This window comes from Sphaeramia orbicularis, unplaced genomic scaffold, assembly GCF_902148855.1.
Source record: "Sphaeramia orbicularis unplaced genomic scaffold, fSphaOr1.1, whole genome shotgun sequence".
NCBI classification, from domain to species: domain Eukaryota; kingdom Metazoa; phylum Chordata; class Actinopteri; order Kurtiformes; family Apogonidae; genus Sphaeramia; species Sphaeramia orbicularis.
The window spans coordinates 66,840-81,601 of NW_021941568.1; the positions used below are offsets into that span (position 1 = coordinate 66,840).

The following is a 14,762-nucleotide window of genomic DNA, read 5'->3' on the forward strand; positions in this document are numbered from 1 at the left end:
GGTCCAGTCCGGTCCTGACTGGTCCACCTGGCCCTTGCGTGCCACAGCGCCCCCCAGTGTCCACTTGTGCTGACCCGACCCTAACCCCCTAACCCCCTAACCCTACTCGTCTGAATCTGTTCAGTTTCACCTGCTCATTGTCGTCAGTCAGTTACAAACAGTTTTCATGTTTCAGCCCCTGAAGCTGAATGTTTGAACCCTTTAATGTTTCAACCCCTGAAGCTGAATGTTTGAACCCTTTGAATCCGACACACGTTTCATCCTGTCGACTGTGTCTGCGTCACATGACCACTGGAGGGCGGGACAACAGCCCATGACCCGGCGGATGGTTCTGGTTCTGTCTTGATGCGGGTTGTCTCAGATCTGGGTCCGTCTCATCTGGGTGTCCTCTGATTCTCTGTCCTCTGATTGGTGGACACATGCCTTGTTCTGCTGAATGAAGCCCCTCCTTCTCCATTGAAACCTGAGCTGTGGGCGGGGCCAGACCTCGATGCTTATTAGCCTGCACGTCGATCTTTTCAAAGTCCAACCCTAGCTGTCCTCTTCTGTCCTCTCCTGTCCTCATCTGTCCTCTCCTGTCCCCTCCTGTCCTCATCTGTCCTCTCCTGTCCTCATCTGTCCCCTCCTGTCCTCATCTGTCCTCTCCTGTCCTCATCTGTCCCCTCCTGTCCTCATCTGTCCTCTCCTGTCCTCATTTGTCCTCTCCTGTCCTCATCTGTCCCCTCCTGTCCTCATCTGTCCTCTCCTGTCCTCATCTGTCCCCTCCTGTCCTCATCTGTCCTCATCTGTCCCCTCCTGTCCTCATCTGTCCTCTCCTGTCCTCATCTGTCCCCTCCTGTCCTCATCTGTCCTCATCTGTCCCCTCCTGTCCTCATCTGTCCCCTCCTGTCCTCATCTGTCCTCTCCTGTCCTCATCTGTCCTCTCCTGTCCTCATTTGTCCTCTCCTGTCCTCATCTGTCCCCTCCTGTCCTCATCTGTCCCCTCCTGTCCTCATTTGTCCCCTCCTGTCCTCATCTGTCCTCTCCTGTCCTCATCTGTCCTCTCCTGTCCCCTCCTGTCCTCATCTGTCCTCTCCTGTCTCCTCCTGTCCTCATCTGTCCTCTCCTGTCCCCTCCTGTCCTCATCTGTCCCCATCTGTCCTCTCCTGTCCTCATCTGTCCTCTCCTGTCCCCTCCTGTCCTCATCTGTCCTCTCCTGTCCCCTCCTGTCCTCATCTGTCCTCTCCTGTCCTCATCTGTCCCCTCTTGTCTTCATCTGTCCTCTCCTGTCCCCTCCTGTCCTCATCTGTCCTCTCCTGTCCCCTCCTGTCCTCATCTGTCCTCATCTGTCCCCTCCTGTCCTCATCTGTCCTCTCCTGTCCTCATCTGTCCCCTCCTGTCCTCATCTGTCCTCTCCTGTCCCCTCCTGTCCTCTCCTGTCCTCATCTGTCCTCTCCTGTCCCCTCCTGTCCTCTCCTGTCCTCATCTGTCCTCTCCTGTCCCCTCCTGTCCTCTCCTGTCCCCTCCTGTCCTCATCTGTCCCCTCCTGTCCTCATCTGTCCTCTCCTGTCCCCTCCTGTCCTCATCTGTCCTCTCCTGTCCCCTCCTGTCCTCATCTGTCCTCTCCTGTCCCCTCCTGTCCTCATTTATCCCCTCCTGTCCTCATCTGTCCTCTCCTGTCCCCTCCTGTCCTCTCCTGTCCTCATCTGTCCTCATCTGTCCTCTCCTGTCCCCTCCTGTCCTCTCCTGTCCTCATCTGTCCTCATCTGTCCTCTCCTGTCCCCTCCTGTCCTCATTTATCCCCTCCTGTCCTCATCTGTCCCCTCCTGTCCTCATCTGTCCTCTCCTGTCCTCATCTGTCCTCTCCTGTCCTCGTCTTAGTCTTTGTGTCTCCAGGGACCAAACGTCACCAACACTAACTCTGCTTCAGTTGTGACGTCGCCTTAAACTCTATTGGTTGAATCACATGTAAAGGAGGTGTCGGCGCCCGTAGGGGGCGGAGCCTCCATCCAATCGCCTTCTTCAGTCCTTCCAAACGTCCAATCCCAGTGTCTGAATAAAGTGGACCAGCTGACTGGACATGTGACCAGCCGACTGGACATGTGACCAGTGTTCTGCTTTTCTTTCTATTCCTGTGTTTTTCTGCTGCTCCCACTGTAAATAAAGGACACACACTCTGTCCTCTGTGTCCTCTGTCTGTCTGTGGTACCACCAGCACACAGGTGTGGACGTCCACACAGGTACGGCCACACAGGTACGGCCACAGCCTCAGACCTGCGCAAACTGAGCCCTGAAACCTGGACCCGGGTGGACTGGTTAAAGACACTCTTAGGGTCTCTAGTGTCCTGGTCTTCCGTCTGTCTCCATTTCATGTGTAAACAGACCATGAACACATGAAGGCGTCAGCGCTTTGATGGAGTTTCAGATTTCTGAGCTGCATTTAAACGCATCACATCTAATCACTAACAGTAATGGGGTTTTCGTAGCCATGGAAACGGACTCGGTGACAGATGAACCCACAGCACCACCTACAGGATCCGCCCACTGCCCACATAGCAGACAGGTGTGGGCCAGATCTGGGTTTAAGCCGGTCCGGGTCTGGCGGACCTCTGGTCTGTGAACCAGAGCCGGTCCAGCTCTGGTTCTTCTGGCACCGTTTGTATGATGGAGTGTCCCATGTGGGCTGGTTCTGGTTTGGTGTGTGTGGGTCACATATGTCTGGGCCACTGACTGTTGAAATGCTGTTGTCCATATTTGAACAGACATGGATGGTGAAGCTCAGATGATTCCATCTTATTTCAAGTGTTCTTCTTCTTTCACTGGGGTTTCATGTGGACCATGTGAGCTAAACCTGCTCAGTGCCTTCAGACTCCATACAAACTATCCACATCACATGCTCCAACACTTGATTGACTAGAATTATTATTACTATTATTACAATTATTACTTTGTTTTTTATGCCTACCAGTGCCCCCTCCCCCCGTAAACACTGCTTCTAAGGCTTTCAAACCCCACAATGCACCAGGTCCTACGTCATAACTACGTCACCCCTGGCCAGCCCAATGAAACTACAGAATGTTTATCCACCACATATGATTCGCCAGACAACCAACCAATCCTCATTGGCCGTTCAAAACGTGACCCGTTTCCTACGCTCTGATTGGCTGTAGCCACTTCCTGTTGTCAAGAGCGGGAAGCGGCAAAAGAACAAAGAAGAAAAGCAAAGCTGCTGCGGAAGAACGGAGGTGAGTTTATAGTTTGATTTATTTTATTCTACATTTTGATAAATGTATGAGTCGGTAGTTTAAGCTGTTTGTCATTTTGTCATGAAAGCAGGAGTTTCTGAGCGAAGACCAGGGCCTTCCGAATCTAAATGACGAATGACATGAATAACCGATGACCCCAGAAGGTTTGGCCTAAAACCTGCTCCTCTGTCATTCGGAATAGTTTACATGGAATGACAGATGACTTCGAATAACGGAAAACCACGTGTGGGTCTACTGGCTGGCCTCTAGTAAATCTAGTGAACAGAATATGGACGGAAGAGCATTTAGCCCTGAAGTTAGCTGTGGGCGGAGCCCTGGCCTCAGCAGGAAGTGAAGGGCCAAGGAGCCGCGCGAGACCAGCGAACTAGAATTTCAAAATAAAAGCGTTTCCGTATTAACTTTACGGGACTACAGCGTCCACTGTTGTCTTCCTGACATATTAGAACCAAGGCATCACGTATGTGCCATGACATTTCTATACGCACTGTAGTCGATCAAGTTGGAATAAAAGGTTTTCATCTCTTCCCATGAAATGAATGTGGTATTGACATTTATTCTGGATCTAGTGTAACTGAATGCGGTCGGTATGTAATCATTGCAGCAGGTCAAAGGTGATTACTGATGTGTAGAAATAGGAAAAAAGGGGAATGTATCTGAACACATACTACCTCCACCTGTTCCATCCCAGACTGCAGACGTTGGCTCAGGGCAGGTGGGCTCCTCCAGGCCCCTGTTCCTGGGTGAAAATATCTGGTCAGTTGCACTGAATGTCCAGTTGATCAGTTCCATAATTTAGATGTTCAGGAGAACAGCAAGCAGGAGATCCACAGACAAAAACAGACGAGACCCAGAGGAGGCAAAAGCAGGAGAAAAAAATAAAGAGGAAGAAAAGGACAGAAAAGAAACAGGTGTGTTCTGGACAGAGGACAGGAAGGAAAAGTGATAATTCCACAGGTTCTCCAACAGCAGGTTTGATCCCACACATACCTGTTATGAAAGTCTTGGTTATCATGGGAACAATACCTCAGACCCTTTTATTGAACTTTCCAGAATCTTCCTGTTGTGCGTTGATGGCACAGGTCAGATGATCAGAGCGGCTGTAACGTTCTGCTGACATGTTCAGACATGTTTGGAAGGGTTAGGACATGAGGCACCGCTGACCGACGAACACAGAATATCATCTACAGAGACACTGTGGCGTTTAAAGGAGTGTGTGCAGAGGATTATGGGTAAACATTCACACACACCGTGGATGTGCCAGGCCTAAACAGGAAGACTGGTTCACAGAAGGTCCAACAGCTCCGTTTATCTTCAGACTGAACGGACTCCCTCACACTCACTTTGTCTTTTTATAGTTGAATTCACACGACACGTCTGATATCAGTTTACAATCTGTCTGTCTTTTTTGTTTTTTAAGCATCTGTCAAACGTAATCGTCCGACCTCTGGCACAACGGACCAACAGAAATGCCAGAAGAACTAGGAACAACCTTCAGAACGGAGGACAGAGTGAGTACATGAAGAGAACAGATGACCATAAAGGACTCATGATGTTCCTACTGCTGTTGAACACAGTTACACTGTCTGTGTACTATTTAAATGCACTGTTAGGGTATCTTCCATCAAATGGGTTTTATTGATTATAAATTGTATTGTAGTAGTTTGACGGAAGAAACTGAAATATGTGACTTTACACTTTGACTTTTCTGATAGTTTTCAAAAATAGGAATTATTTTTGTGCAGCATATGTTATTTAAAATGATTTTTAATTCAAAATAAATGGATCTGTTGAATCACGTCATTGTTGATGTTTTTGAATGCATGAGCTGAATACAACATCTGGTACCAGAACCACAACTGTTCTGAGCCAGTTCAAACCAGACCTGGACTAGTTCAGGACCACTGGTGTGTCTGCAGCTGGTCCATGTGTGGACCACCTCTGTACACCAGACCTGGACCAGTTGGGAGCCGTCATTCTTAGCGGTATGTGGGCCACAACTGGACCAGACTAAGTTTACTATGTGGGCATCTGTCCTCGTCCACATCTGTCCTCCTCATCGTCCAAATATGGACATTTATAAATGTTTGTGTAAATGGTTCAAACTGTTTGATTTTAAATGATCGTACAAATAAAAACCGAGCGTTCGTTTGAAAACACAGGTTCATTTATTAATACAGACATAATTAAACAGAGGGGGTGTGGCTTAAGAGTCCTCAGACACCAACGGTCCAATCACAGTACATGGAACTGTGAGCTCAGCGTCTGATTGGCTGAGGCGGAGTCCTGTCTATGTGGTCCTGGTCTTGGAGGCGGGCTCTGTTTCCTGTTCGTATTCGATCTCCACGAATGCGCGTTTCTTCTTCCTGGTGGGCGTCGACCTGTTGGCCGGAGATTTACCTTTAGAACCACGCCCCTTTGACTCCGCCTCTGTCTCCGCCTCCATCTCCTCCTCCTCATCTTCCTCATCTTCCTCCTCCTCCTCTTCTTCTTCGTCGCTGCTCGTTCTCAGTTTATTCATGTCCTGAAAAAAACAGGTAAAAGAAAACCTGTGAAAGGGACCAGAACCAAAACTAGAACTAGACCCAGGACCAGAACTAGAACCAGACCCAGGACCAGAACTAGAACCAGGACCAGAACTAGAACCAGACCCAGGACCAGAACTAGAACCAGGACCAGAACTAGAACCAGACCCAGGACCAGAACTAGAACCAGACCCAGGACCAGAACCAGACCCAGGACCAGAACTAGAACCAGACCCAGACCCAGAACCAGAATTAGAACCAGACCCAGGACCAGAACTAGAACCAGACCCAGGACCAGAACTAGAACCAGACCCAGGACCAGAACTAGAACCAGACCCAGACCCAGACCCAGAACTAGAACCAGCTGGTGTTCAGTCTTTACCTCAAAGTCACTCAGGTCGCTCTCATCCAGTTCCTCTTCTACGTACTCCCTCTGACCAACGTCCTGTAGAAGGACACACACACACACACAGACAGGTTGGTTAGACAGGTGTTTGGTCCTGAATCCACCTGTGTCCGTCTGCAGACGTGTCCTTCACCTCCTCCTCCTCCTCCTCCTCCTCCTCCTCCTCTTCTTCATCCTCCTGCTGTTCCAGCGCTCTGTCGAAGGCGTGAACCGGGAAGTTGTAAATGTCCCCGTACTGAAAAGACAAACACACCACTGAGACCAGGACCAGCAGAACCAGGTCTGAGGTCTGACACATGAGACCAAGACCAGCAGAACCTGGTGTGAGGTGGTCTGTGGTGGTCCTACCGTGCCCTGCTTCAGTCTCTCCAGCAGCTCCTTCTCGATGGCGTTGTCCAGCTGAGCAGCAATCAGAGCCTTCTCCTACAAACAACAGAACCGGGTCAGAGTCCATTCAGCTACACTTCTGAACCGGTTCCAGTCTGTTCACACTCACCTCCTTCCTCTTCTCTCGTCTCTCCACCTTCCTGCTGAGTGGGACCAACTTCCTCCTGAAACCAGAGCACATCTACCAGTCAGACTGGTACCAGTACCTGTGGTAGCGCCGTGGGACTGGCACCTGCCACTTTTGACGGCGGTGGTATTCACTCCCTTTTTGTGGTCGGTGCTGTGGGTGTGTCTGCGGGTGGTGCTGTGGTCGGTGCTGTAGGTGTGTCTGTGGGCGGTGCTGTGGGTGTGTCTGCGGGCGGTGCTGTGGGTGTGTCTGCGGGCGGTGCTGTGGGTGTGTCTGTGGGCTGTGCGTGTGTCTGCCGGCGGTGCTGTAGGTCTGTCTGTGGGCAGTGCTGTGGGCGGTGCTGTAGGTGTGTCTGTGGGCGGTGCTGTGGGTGTGTCTGCGGGCGGTGCTGTGGGTGGTGCTGTGGGTGTGTCTGTGGGCGGTGCTGTGGGTGTGTCTGTGGGCGGTGCTGTGGGTGTGTCTGTGGGCAGTGCTGTGGGTGTGTCTGTGGGTGGTGCTGTGGGTGTGTCTGCGGGCGGTGCTGTGGGTGTGTCTGTGGGTGGTCAGGGCTTTAGATTACCTTAATTTGGGCACATCAGATGCTGGAATCGGCGGAGGGGGTGGGTGCGGGATTAGATTTTTCAACAGTAATTCCTGTTTTCTCAGACTATTTCAGATATATTCAAGAGTATGAAGGCATGGATTCCACAAGTCTAATTTCCAGAAGTATTGATCAGCATATGGCCAGCTGATTTTAATTCCAAAATCACAGGACTGCATGCAGGCAGATAATTCATATGTCATATGTTTCACTGCGTTTGTTATGTGAGCGGCCTGAACTTATAGGTCGCCCACGAGGCATGGTTGTTGAGAGAAAACCTTTGGCGTACAACGTACGAGTCAATCTCCAAGCTCTCATCACCTCTCATTGGCCGAAACGGGTGATTTAGACCAATCAAACGGCGCAAATATGTCATACCTGCTGCCAGACAATAGTCTGGTCTTGTCTGTCTTTTATGTTTTGTGTGTCACTTCCTGTTTTATTTTGTTAAGTTTTCCCTCATGTGTCTTGTCTGTCGTCTTTACTTCCTTTTCCCCGTTCTCCCTGACCTCTGTCCTGATTACCTGTCTCCGCCCTAATTTGCTTCACCTGTGTCTAGTTGTCTTCCCTCCCTTTTGTGTATTTAAACCCTGTCTTTTCCCCTTGTCAGTCGCCAGTTTGTAACTCCAGTAGTTCAGACCAGCGTACTTGACCTCGTTTGTTCGTTTGCTTGCCTGTTTTTTGACCTGTTTTGGATTCCTCGGTTTTTCGTCTTCTGCCTGTTCCCTGTCGGTTTTTGTCTGCCTCATCTGATCTGGTTTTGACCTTCTCGCCCTGACTACCGGTACGTGAGTTTGCCTAGTCCTTATGTCCTGTTGCTCGATTGTTAGCCTGCCTGTGTATGACCTGTTTCCGTCCCTGACCTCCCTTTGCTTTTCCCCAGTCGGGGAAAAGACTCCTAACACCGCTCGGGGAGACGGGCTGCTGCCCTCGATCCGGAGGACGAATCTGAGGAGAAAATCCCCAACCATTATCCTCAAGATTCTGTCACTCATTATATTTTTTCACCTGTGTGTGAACAATAAACCTTTTGGAACTAACTTTTGTTGTCGGAGTTCTGTATTTGGATTCTGTGTTTGTGCTAACGTTATCACAAAATATGACTTCTGCGGGAAGCATGAATACTTGTGCTTTCCTGTTCGGTACATATGTGTTGTTGTTGTCAATGTTTTCTCTGTCGTTATGAACAAGCCTTGTATATTATAACCGATGTGTTTTACGGGAGGAAAAAAGCAGGGGCGAGTGAGTCAATACTTTCGTTTACACTCTGCTCTGGCCTTTTTTTATTTTTAATTTGGGGACACTAATTTGGGGACATTTAATTTGGGCACACCGTTAGTCGGCCCAGCCAAGGTGTAATCTAAAGGCCTGGTGGTGCTGTGGGCATGTCTGTGGGTGTGTCTGTGGGCGGTGCTGTGGGTGTGTCTGCGGGCGGTGCTGTGGGTGTGTCTGTGGGCGTGTCTGTGGGCGGTCCTCACCTGCGCTTCAGTACCAGTTTGCGCATGCGGATCAGGTACTGTGTGATCTTGGTGAACCTCTGTTTGCATTTGTGTCGGATGAAGCGGGGCCAGTACAGCAGGTTCTGATCGATCTGTTCCAGAGCCTGTTCATAGTTTTTACTGAGTTTGACCTGAACACAACACACACACACGGTTCTGAATACCACAACCAATGACATGCAGATAACTGAGATCATGTGACTGGGGGGGGGGGGGGGGGGGCTCACCTTCTCCCACGTCTTGGCGGGAAACGCCGCTCGTTCGATGACCTTCATGTAGAGGAAACACTGACCTGAGGACAGAGCGACAGAAGCCCATGGTCAGAAAATCCAAGATCCCTGTGATGATCACCAGGAGTCTGCGGCAGGAGTCCAGTCTGTCCCAGACTACAGACCACCCCCCACCCCCACCCCCCCGTGGTGACAGTCATGTATTTGTGAATGACCTCCATCAGCGCTCTGGACGCTGAACAGCACAGGGCCAGTGACGGCCACCCCTCACCACAATGAGCAAGTGCTGCGTTTTGAGGCGGCAGACGTCTTTAAGACTCCGAGGAGGATTCATACTCAGAAGGCTGGGACCGGATAATGTACGGGGCCGTGTGTTTAAAGGGTGTGCAGAACAACTTACATGTCGTCATATTTAATACCTCCCCGTGTCACGCTGCGGTGCCGTCCTGTTCTAAAACCTCAGCCATCATCCTGGTGCTAAAACATCTTCAGTCACCTGCTTAAATGACCACCGCCCAGCAGCTCCAACATCTGAACTAATCCAGTGCTTTCAGAGCCTGGTCCAGGATCACATCGCTGCTATCACGCCCCCTTCACTTGAACCGCTCCGCTGAGGAAGGCGTTGGTGCTGCGCTGCATCTGAGCCTGGAACATCTGGAGAAAAAGAACGCATGGGTCCGCATGCTGTCCGTCCACTTCAGCTCCGCCTCTGGTAAATCTACTGGGCCCACTGGGTTTGAACACACCCCTTCAAACTGGATTCTGGACTTTCTGACAGACAGGCCTCAGTATGAGTGGGTGGGGGACAACACATCACCCACCACACTACTCAGCACTGGTTCTCCCCAGGGGCGTGTCCTGAGCCCCCGACTATACACCTGAACCACACAGGACTCCTGGGCAAAGTTTGGCACCAATCACATTATGAAGTATGCAGACCACACCACAGTGGTGGGTGGGGATGGGAATCTAGAACCGGTTCTTTTTTGAAAACTGGATCCCCCTAGCTCGATTCCTTGGAATCGTTTGCCTGCCTGCTTAACGATTCTGCTTATCGATTCTGCCTTTGTTTGTGCATGCGGGATGATGTCACATATACGCTGCATTATTTTAGTCACAACGAAGACAACATGGAGTTGAGGCAAAAATGGTCCAAACAGACCACAGCAGGTCTACACAGACCACAGCAGGTCCAAACAGACCACAGCAGGTCCAAACAGACCACAGCAGGTCTACACAGACCACAGCAGGTCCAAACAGACCACACCAGGTCCAAACAGATCACACCAGGTCTAAACAGACCACACCAGGTCTAAACAGATCACACCAGGTCTAAACAGATCACACCAGGTCTAAACAGACCACACCAGGTCCAAACAGATCACACCAGGTCTAAACAGACCACAGCAGGTCCAGCTGAACTCTGTCAAAGCTTCCATTTCTTCTAAAGGTGGAATCCCTCCAGTCTGTTCAATCATTTGTCCACATGTGATTCATTTACAGGAATGTCACATATTTGATTCCCTACTTGGCGGCGCTTGTGAATGTTCCGGTGTGGGAAACAAACGTACCTAAATACAAGTTTCTGAAGGAAGGGGAAAGGAAATGAGGTGCACAACAACGGGAGCCGAGTCGAACCAGTTCCAAATGGAGCAATAGAGGAATTAGTAAAGTGTCTGTAGTTTCACTTTCACTGGCCCCCCCCCCCCCCCCCCCCCCCCCCCCCCCCACCCCCCCCCCCCCCCCCCCCCGAACCTGGCCCGGCATCATCTGTTCTTATTATTTGTACATATTGTATATGTTCTATTTTTTGTGCAGATGGAAATATAACAGACAGTTAATGCAAACACACCTGTTTGTACTCTTTTATTCCCTCACCCAATGAGAATCGCTAAGAGAATCGCTAAGGAATCGGATCAATAAGCAAAATCGATAATGGAATCAGAATCGTTAAATTCTTATCTACTCCCATCCCTAGTGGTGGACCTCATCCAGGACAATGATGAGAAGAATTACAGGGAGGAGGTGAAACTCTTCACAGACTGGGGCAGTAACAACCACTTGCTCCTGAATGTCGAAAAAACCAAGGAATTGGTTCTGGACTTCAGGGAGAAGAGGCCCACACATACCCCGGTCTACATCAACAACACTGCGGTGCAGTCTGGACAGCACATGGACTTCCTGGGGTTCATGTGACGAATGACCTGACCTGGTCACTGCACAGCTCCTCACTGGTGAAGACGGCTCACCAACATCTGCACTTTATGAGGAGGCTGAAAAGGGCCCAGCTCCACCCAGCAGAACCAACACCTTCTACAGGAGCACAGTCCAGAGAGTGGTGACCAACAGCCTCTGTCTGGTCTGAGACCTACTGAGGACTGTAGGCCTCACACGACACCTACTGAGGACTGTAGGCCTCACACCGACACCTACTGAGGACTGTAGGCCAAACACCGACACCTACTGAGGACTGTAGGCCTCACACCGACACCTACTGAGGACTGTAGGCCTCACATCGACACCTACTGAGGACTGTAGGCCAAACACCGACACCTACTGAGGACTGTAGGCCAAACACCGACACCTACGGAGGACTGTAGGCCTCACACCGACTCCTACTGAGGACTGTAGGCCTCACACCGACTCCTACTGAGGACTGTAGGCCTCACACCGACACCTACTGAGGACTGCAGGCCTCACACCGACTCCTACTGAGGACTGTAGGCCTCACACCGACACCTACTGAGGACTGCAGGCCTCACACCGACTCCTACTGAGGACTGTAGGCCTCACACCGACACCTACTGAGGACTGTAGGCCTCACACCGACTCCTACTGAGGACTGTAGGCCTCACACCGACACCTACTGAGGACTGTAGGCCTCACACCGACACCTACTGAGGACTGTAGGCCAAACACCGACACCTACTGAGGACTGTAGGCCAAACACCGACACCTACTGAGGACTGTAGGCCTCACACCAACTCCTACTGAGGACCTGGACAAACTATGCTGTCTGTCTGTCCAGAGCCAAAAACATCATGAAGGACTCCTGTCATCTCTTCCACAGCTGGTTCTCCCTCCTGCCTTCAGGTAAAAGGTACCGCAGCCGGAGGTCCAGAACTGGGTTCGGGTCAGGGTTGGGGGTTCTGTCAGAGCTTCTGTCCAACTGCCATCAGACTGTTAAATAGATTACTGTAATAAGATCACACAGTTCCTCCTCTCAGGACTAATCTTTTGGTGCAATTATGGTTTTATGTGCAATTATTTGAACATTTCTGTATTTATTACTTGTTTATATGTATATTGTGGTTTTAATCTATTGCCCTTTTACGTTTTATTGACTTATTGATTGTTCTGTTAGCAGTTCCCACATATGTTAGGCTGCTAAGGTGTTTTCATACTCTTGTGTTTATGCACAAACGCCGGTGAAACATAATTTTGTTCTGCACTGTATCTGTGGTGGTATTGTGTTTGAATGACAAAGGGAATCTTGAATCTTGAGAGGACAGACAGATGAGGACAGAGGACAGGACAGACATCCAACAACCACCCCAGCCCAGGCCCCCCTCAGGTTTTAGGGGTGGACGTACCTTTGTCCCCTCAGTTTTGGGGTGGACGTACCTTTGTCCTCTCGGACGGTGGCGTACTGGCTGTTGGCCAGTGGACAGGACGAGCGGTTACACAGACCAGTGACGTTGAACTCATTCCGACAGAAACTCTGACTCTTAGTTCTGAAAAGAAACGACAACAACAAACAAGAACTGAGTTCAACCGTCCACAGCAGGGTCAGAGGTCAGGACTAGCCTTAACACTGACCCTGTTCCTAACCCTGTTCCTAACCCTAACCCTAAACAGTTTCATCATAAAGACATTCAATCTGAAACATCATCAACTGGATCAACTTTAAAACCATAAACCCATGAAATACTCACTTGACTTTGAAGGAACAGAACTGTGTGTTCCCGATTATGTCCCAGATCACCTGAACGCAACACAGAGAAAAACACATTCAATCACAAGAAACTGTTGACATGGTGTTGATCTGTTTCAAACCACAGACACATTCAAACAGGATTCAAACTGAGAAAAGGACAATTCAACATGAAACAATTCAACAATTGAATTTCAAATATTAAATCTGTGGTTTGGATCAGATTCACCAAAACAAACAGAACGTGTTCGTCTAAAAGAAAACACTATCAGACTGTAAGACCAGGACCCAGATCCAGACCTGAACCCTGTCCCAGGACCCAGATCCAGACCTGAACCCTGTCCCAGGACCCAGACCAGGACCCAGAACCTGTCCCAGACCCTGTTCCGGACTCAGACCCTGTCCTAGACCTTGTCCAAGACCCTGTCCCAGACCCAGAACTAAACCTGATCCAGGATCCATCACCGCTTTAAACCCGTTAGCATGTAGCATTAGCACATTTACGGTCTTTAACGCTTTAAACTTACGTCGTCGTGTTGCATTTTGTTTTGTCTGGATGTTCGATCAAATCTTCAGTCTGTCCGGTGTTGTTTTTTCCGGTGAAAACGCAGAAGTTTAGCTGAAAATGTTGAGTTTTCCGTGAGTGTGACGCCACATGGACCGTCAAGGGGCCGCCATCTTTGTTTGCATGACGAGATCTCGGGCGGAAGAGGAGGAAGTATCGCGATACTTGTGAAAAACACAAGCTGCTTTCAAACCTTTTCTGTATTGAACATGTGATTAAACCAACGGTAGGATTTCACCAACAGTGTTTATGTCTTTATTTTATGATAATAGGATTATTACATCTTTTATTTATAAAAAACAAAAAAACAAAAACAAAAACGTACGATTAGAAATGATGTTTTAACAACTGCTACGAGAAAATAAATCTACATTTATATCAAGAAATGAAAAACTACGACATTATAAAAAAAATTAAAGAGTAAAACCACCGGAAATTCAACACTGACGTTAAGGTTAGTATGTAATATTTAATATGTAATATGTGTAATATAAACGTAATATGTAATATAAATGTAACATGTATATAATATGTAATGCATTTGTAATTTGTAATATGTATGTAATCAGCTGTCCAACCCTGTGGAGGACAGGGACAGTCCAAAAGTGGGGTTTTCAAACGCTGTGTCCAAAAAAGGAACCACTTCAAATCAAAAACTGTTGTTTCTGAATAAAATGTCCTCTGTCCTAGTCCCTTTAGTCCTCTGTCCTAGTCCCATTAGTCCTTTAACTGTCCTAGTCCCATTAGTCCTTTAAAGCTCTACCGTATGATGGGACATTTTTACACTTTTCTTTTGCCATCTTCAAATGCTCCTAATAAGTGTGTGTCAAACTAAAATGTAAAAGAAATCCACCAGGTATTGAAACTCAAAAATGTTTAATTCTCATATATTTCCAATAAAAGTCTGACCAATCATTTTAGTCGGTCCGACTGAAGTAATTGGTCGAACCTGACTGAGCCTCCTGTCAATCATCCATTACGGCCGTCCAGCATCTGATCCATTATCGCTGTCTCACATCCGATATGTGTCCCTCTGAATCTGACGCTTCACTGGCGCTGCTTCTCCTGTCACTGACCACAGTCTACTGACCACTGACCACAGTCTACTGTCACTGACCACAGTCTACTGACCACTGACCACAGTCTACTGACCACAGTCTACTGACCACTGACCACAGTCTACTGTCACTGACCACAGTCTACTGACCACTGACCACAGTCTACTGACCACAGTCTACTGACCACTGACCACAGTCTACTGTCTAGG

General features: G+C 49.1%; 1 protein-coding gene across 1 annotated transcript; it reads right to left on the reverse strand.

Moving 5' to 3' along the window:
- Positions 1-5,391: 5,391 nt before the first annotated feature.
- On the reverse strand, positions 5,392-13,637 carry mak16 (MAK16 homolog (S. cerevisiae)). The gene is made up of 10 exons (XM_030129825.1): positions 13,458-13,637; positions 12,932-12,981; positions 12,621-12,730; positions 8,994-9,058; positions 8,746-8,897; positions 6,670-6,724; positions 6,522-6,596; positions 6,307-6,408; positions 6,150-6,212; positions 5,392-5,766 (listed from the first exon to the last, which is right to left on the reverse strand). The coding sequence occupies exons 1-10, from the start codon at positions 13,470-13,472 to the stop codon at positions 5,533-5,535; spliced, it is 921 nt and encodes a 306-aa protein (XP_029985685.1). The 5' UTR covers positions 13,473-13,637; the 3' UTR covers positions 5,392-5,532.
- Positions 13,638-14,762: the final 1,125 nt, after the last annotated feature.

Bases quoted from the DNA above. Each gene is read 5' to 3' on its own strand.
- mak16 (XM_030129825.1), bottom strand. The intron at 6,725-8,745 runs GTGAGGACCGCC...CTCTGGTTTCAG, and splicing joins AAACTGGTACTGAAGCGCAG to GAGGAAGTTGGTCCCACTCA. The intron at 6,597-6,669 runs GTGAGTGTGAAC...TGTTGTTTGTAG, and splicing joins GACGAGAGAAGAGGAAGGAG to GAGAAGGCTCTGATTGCTGC.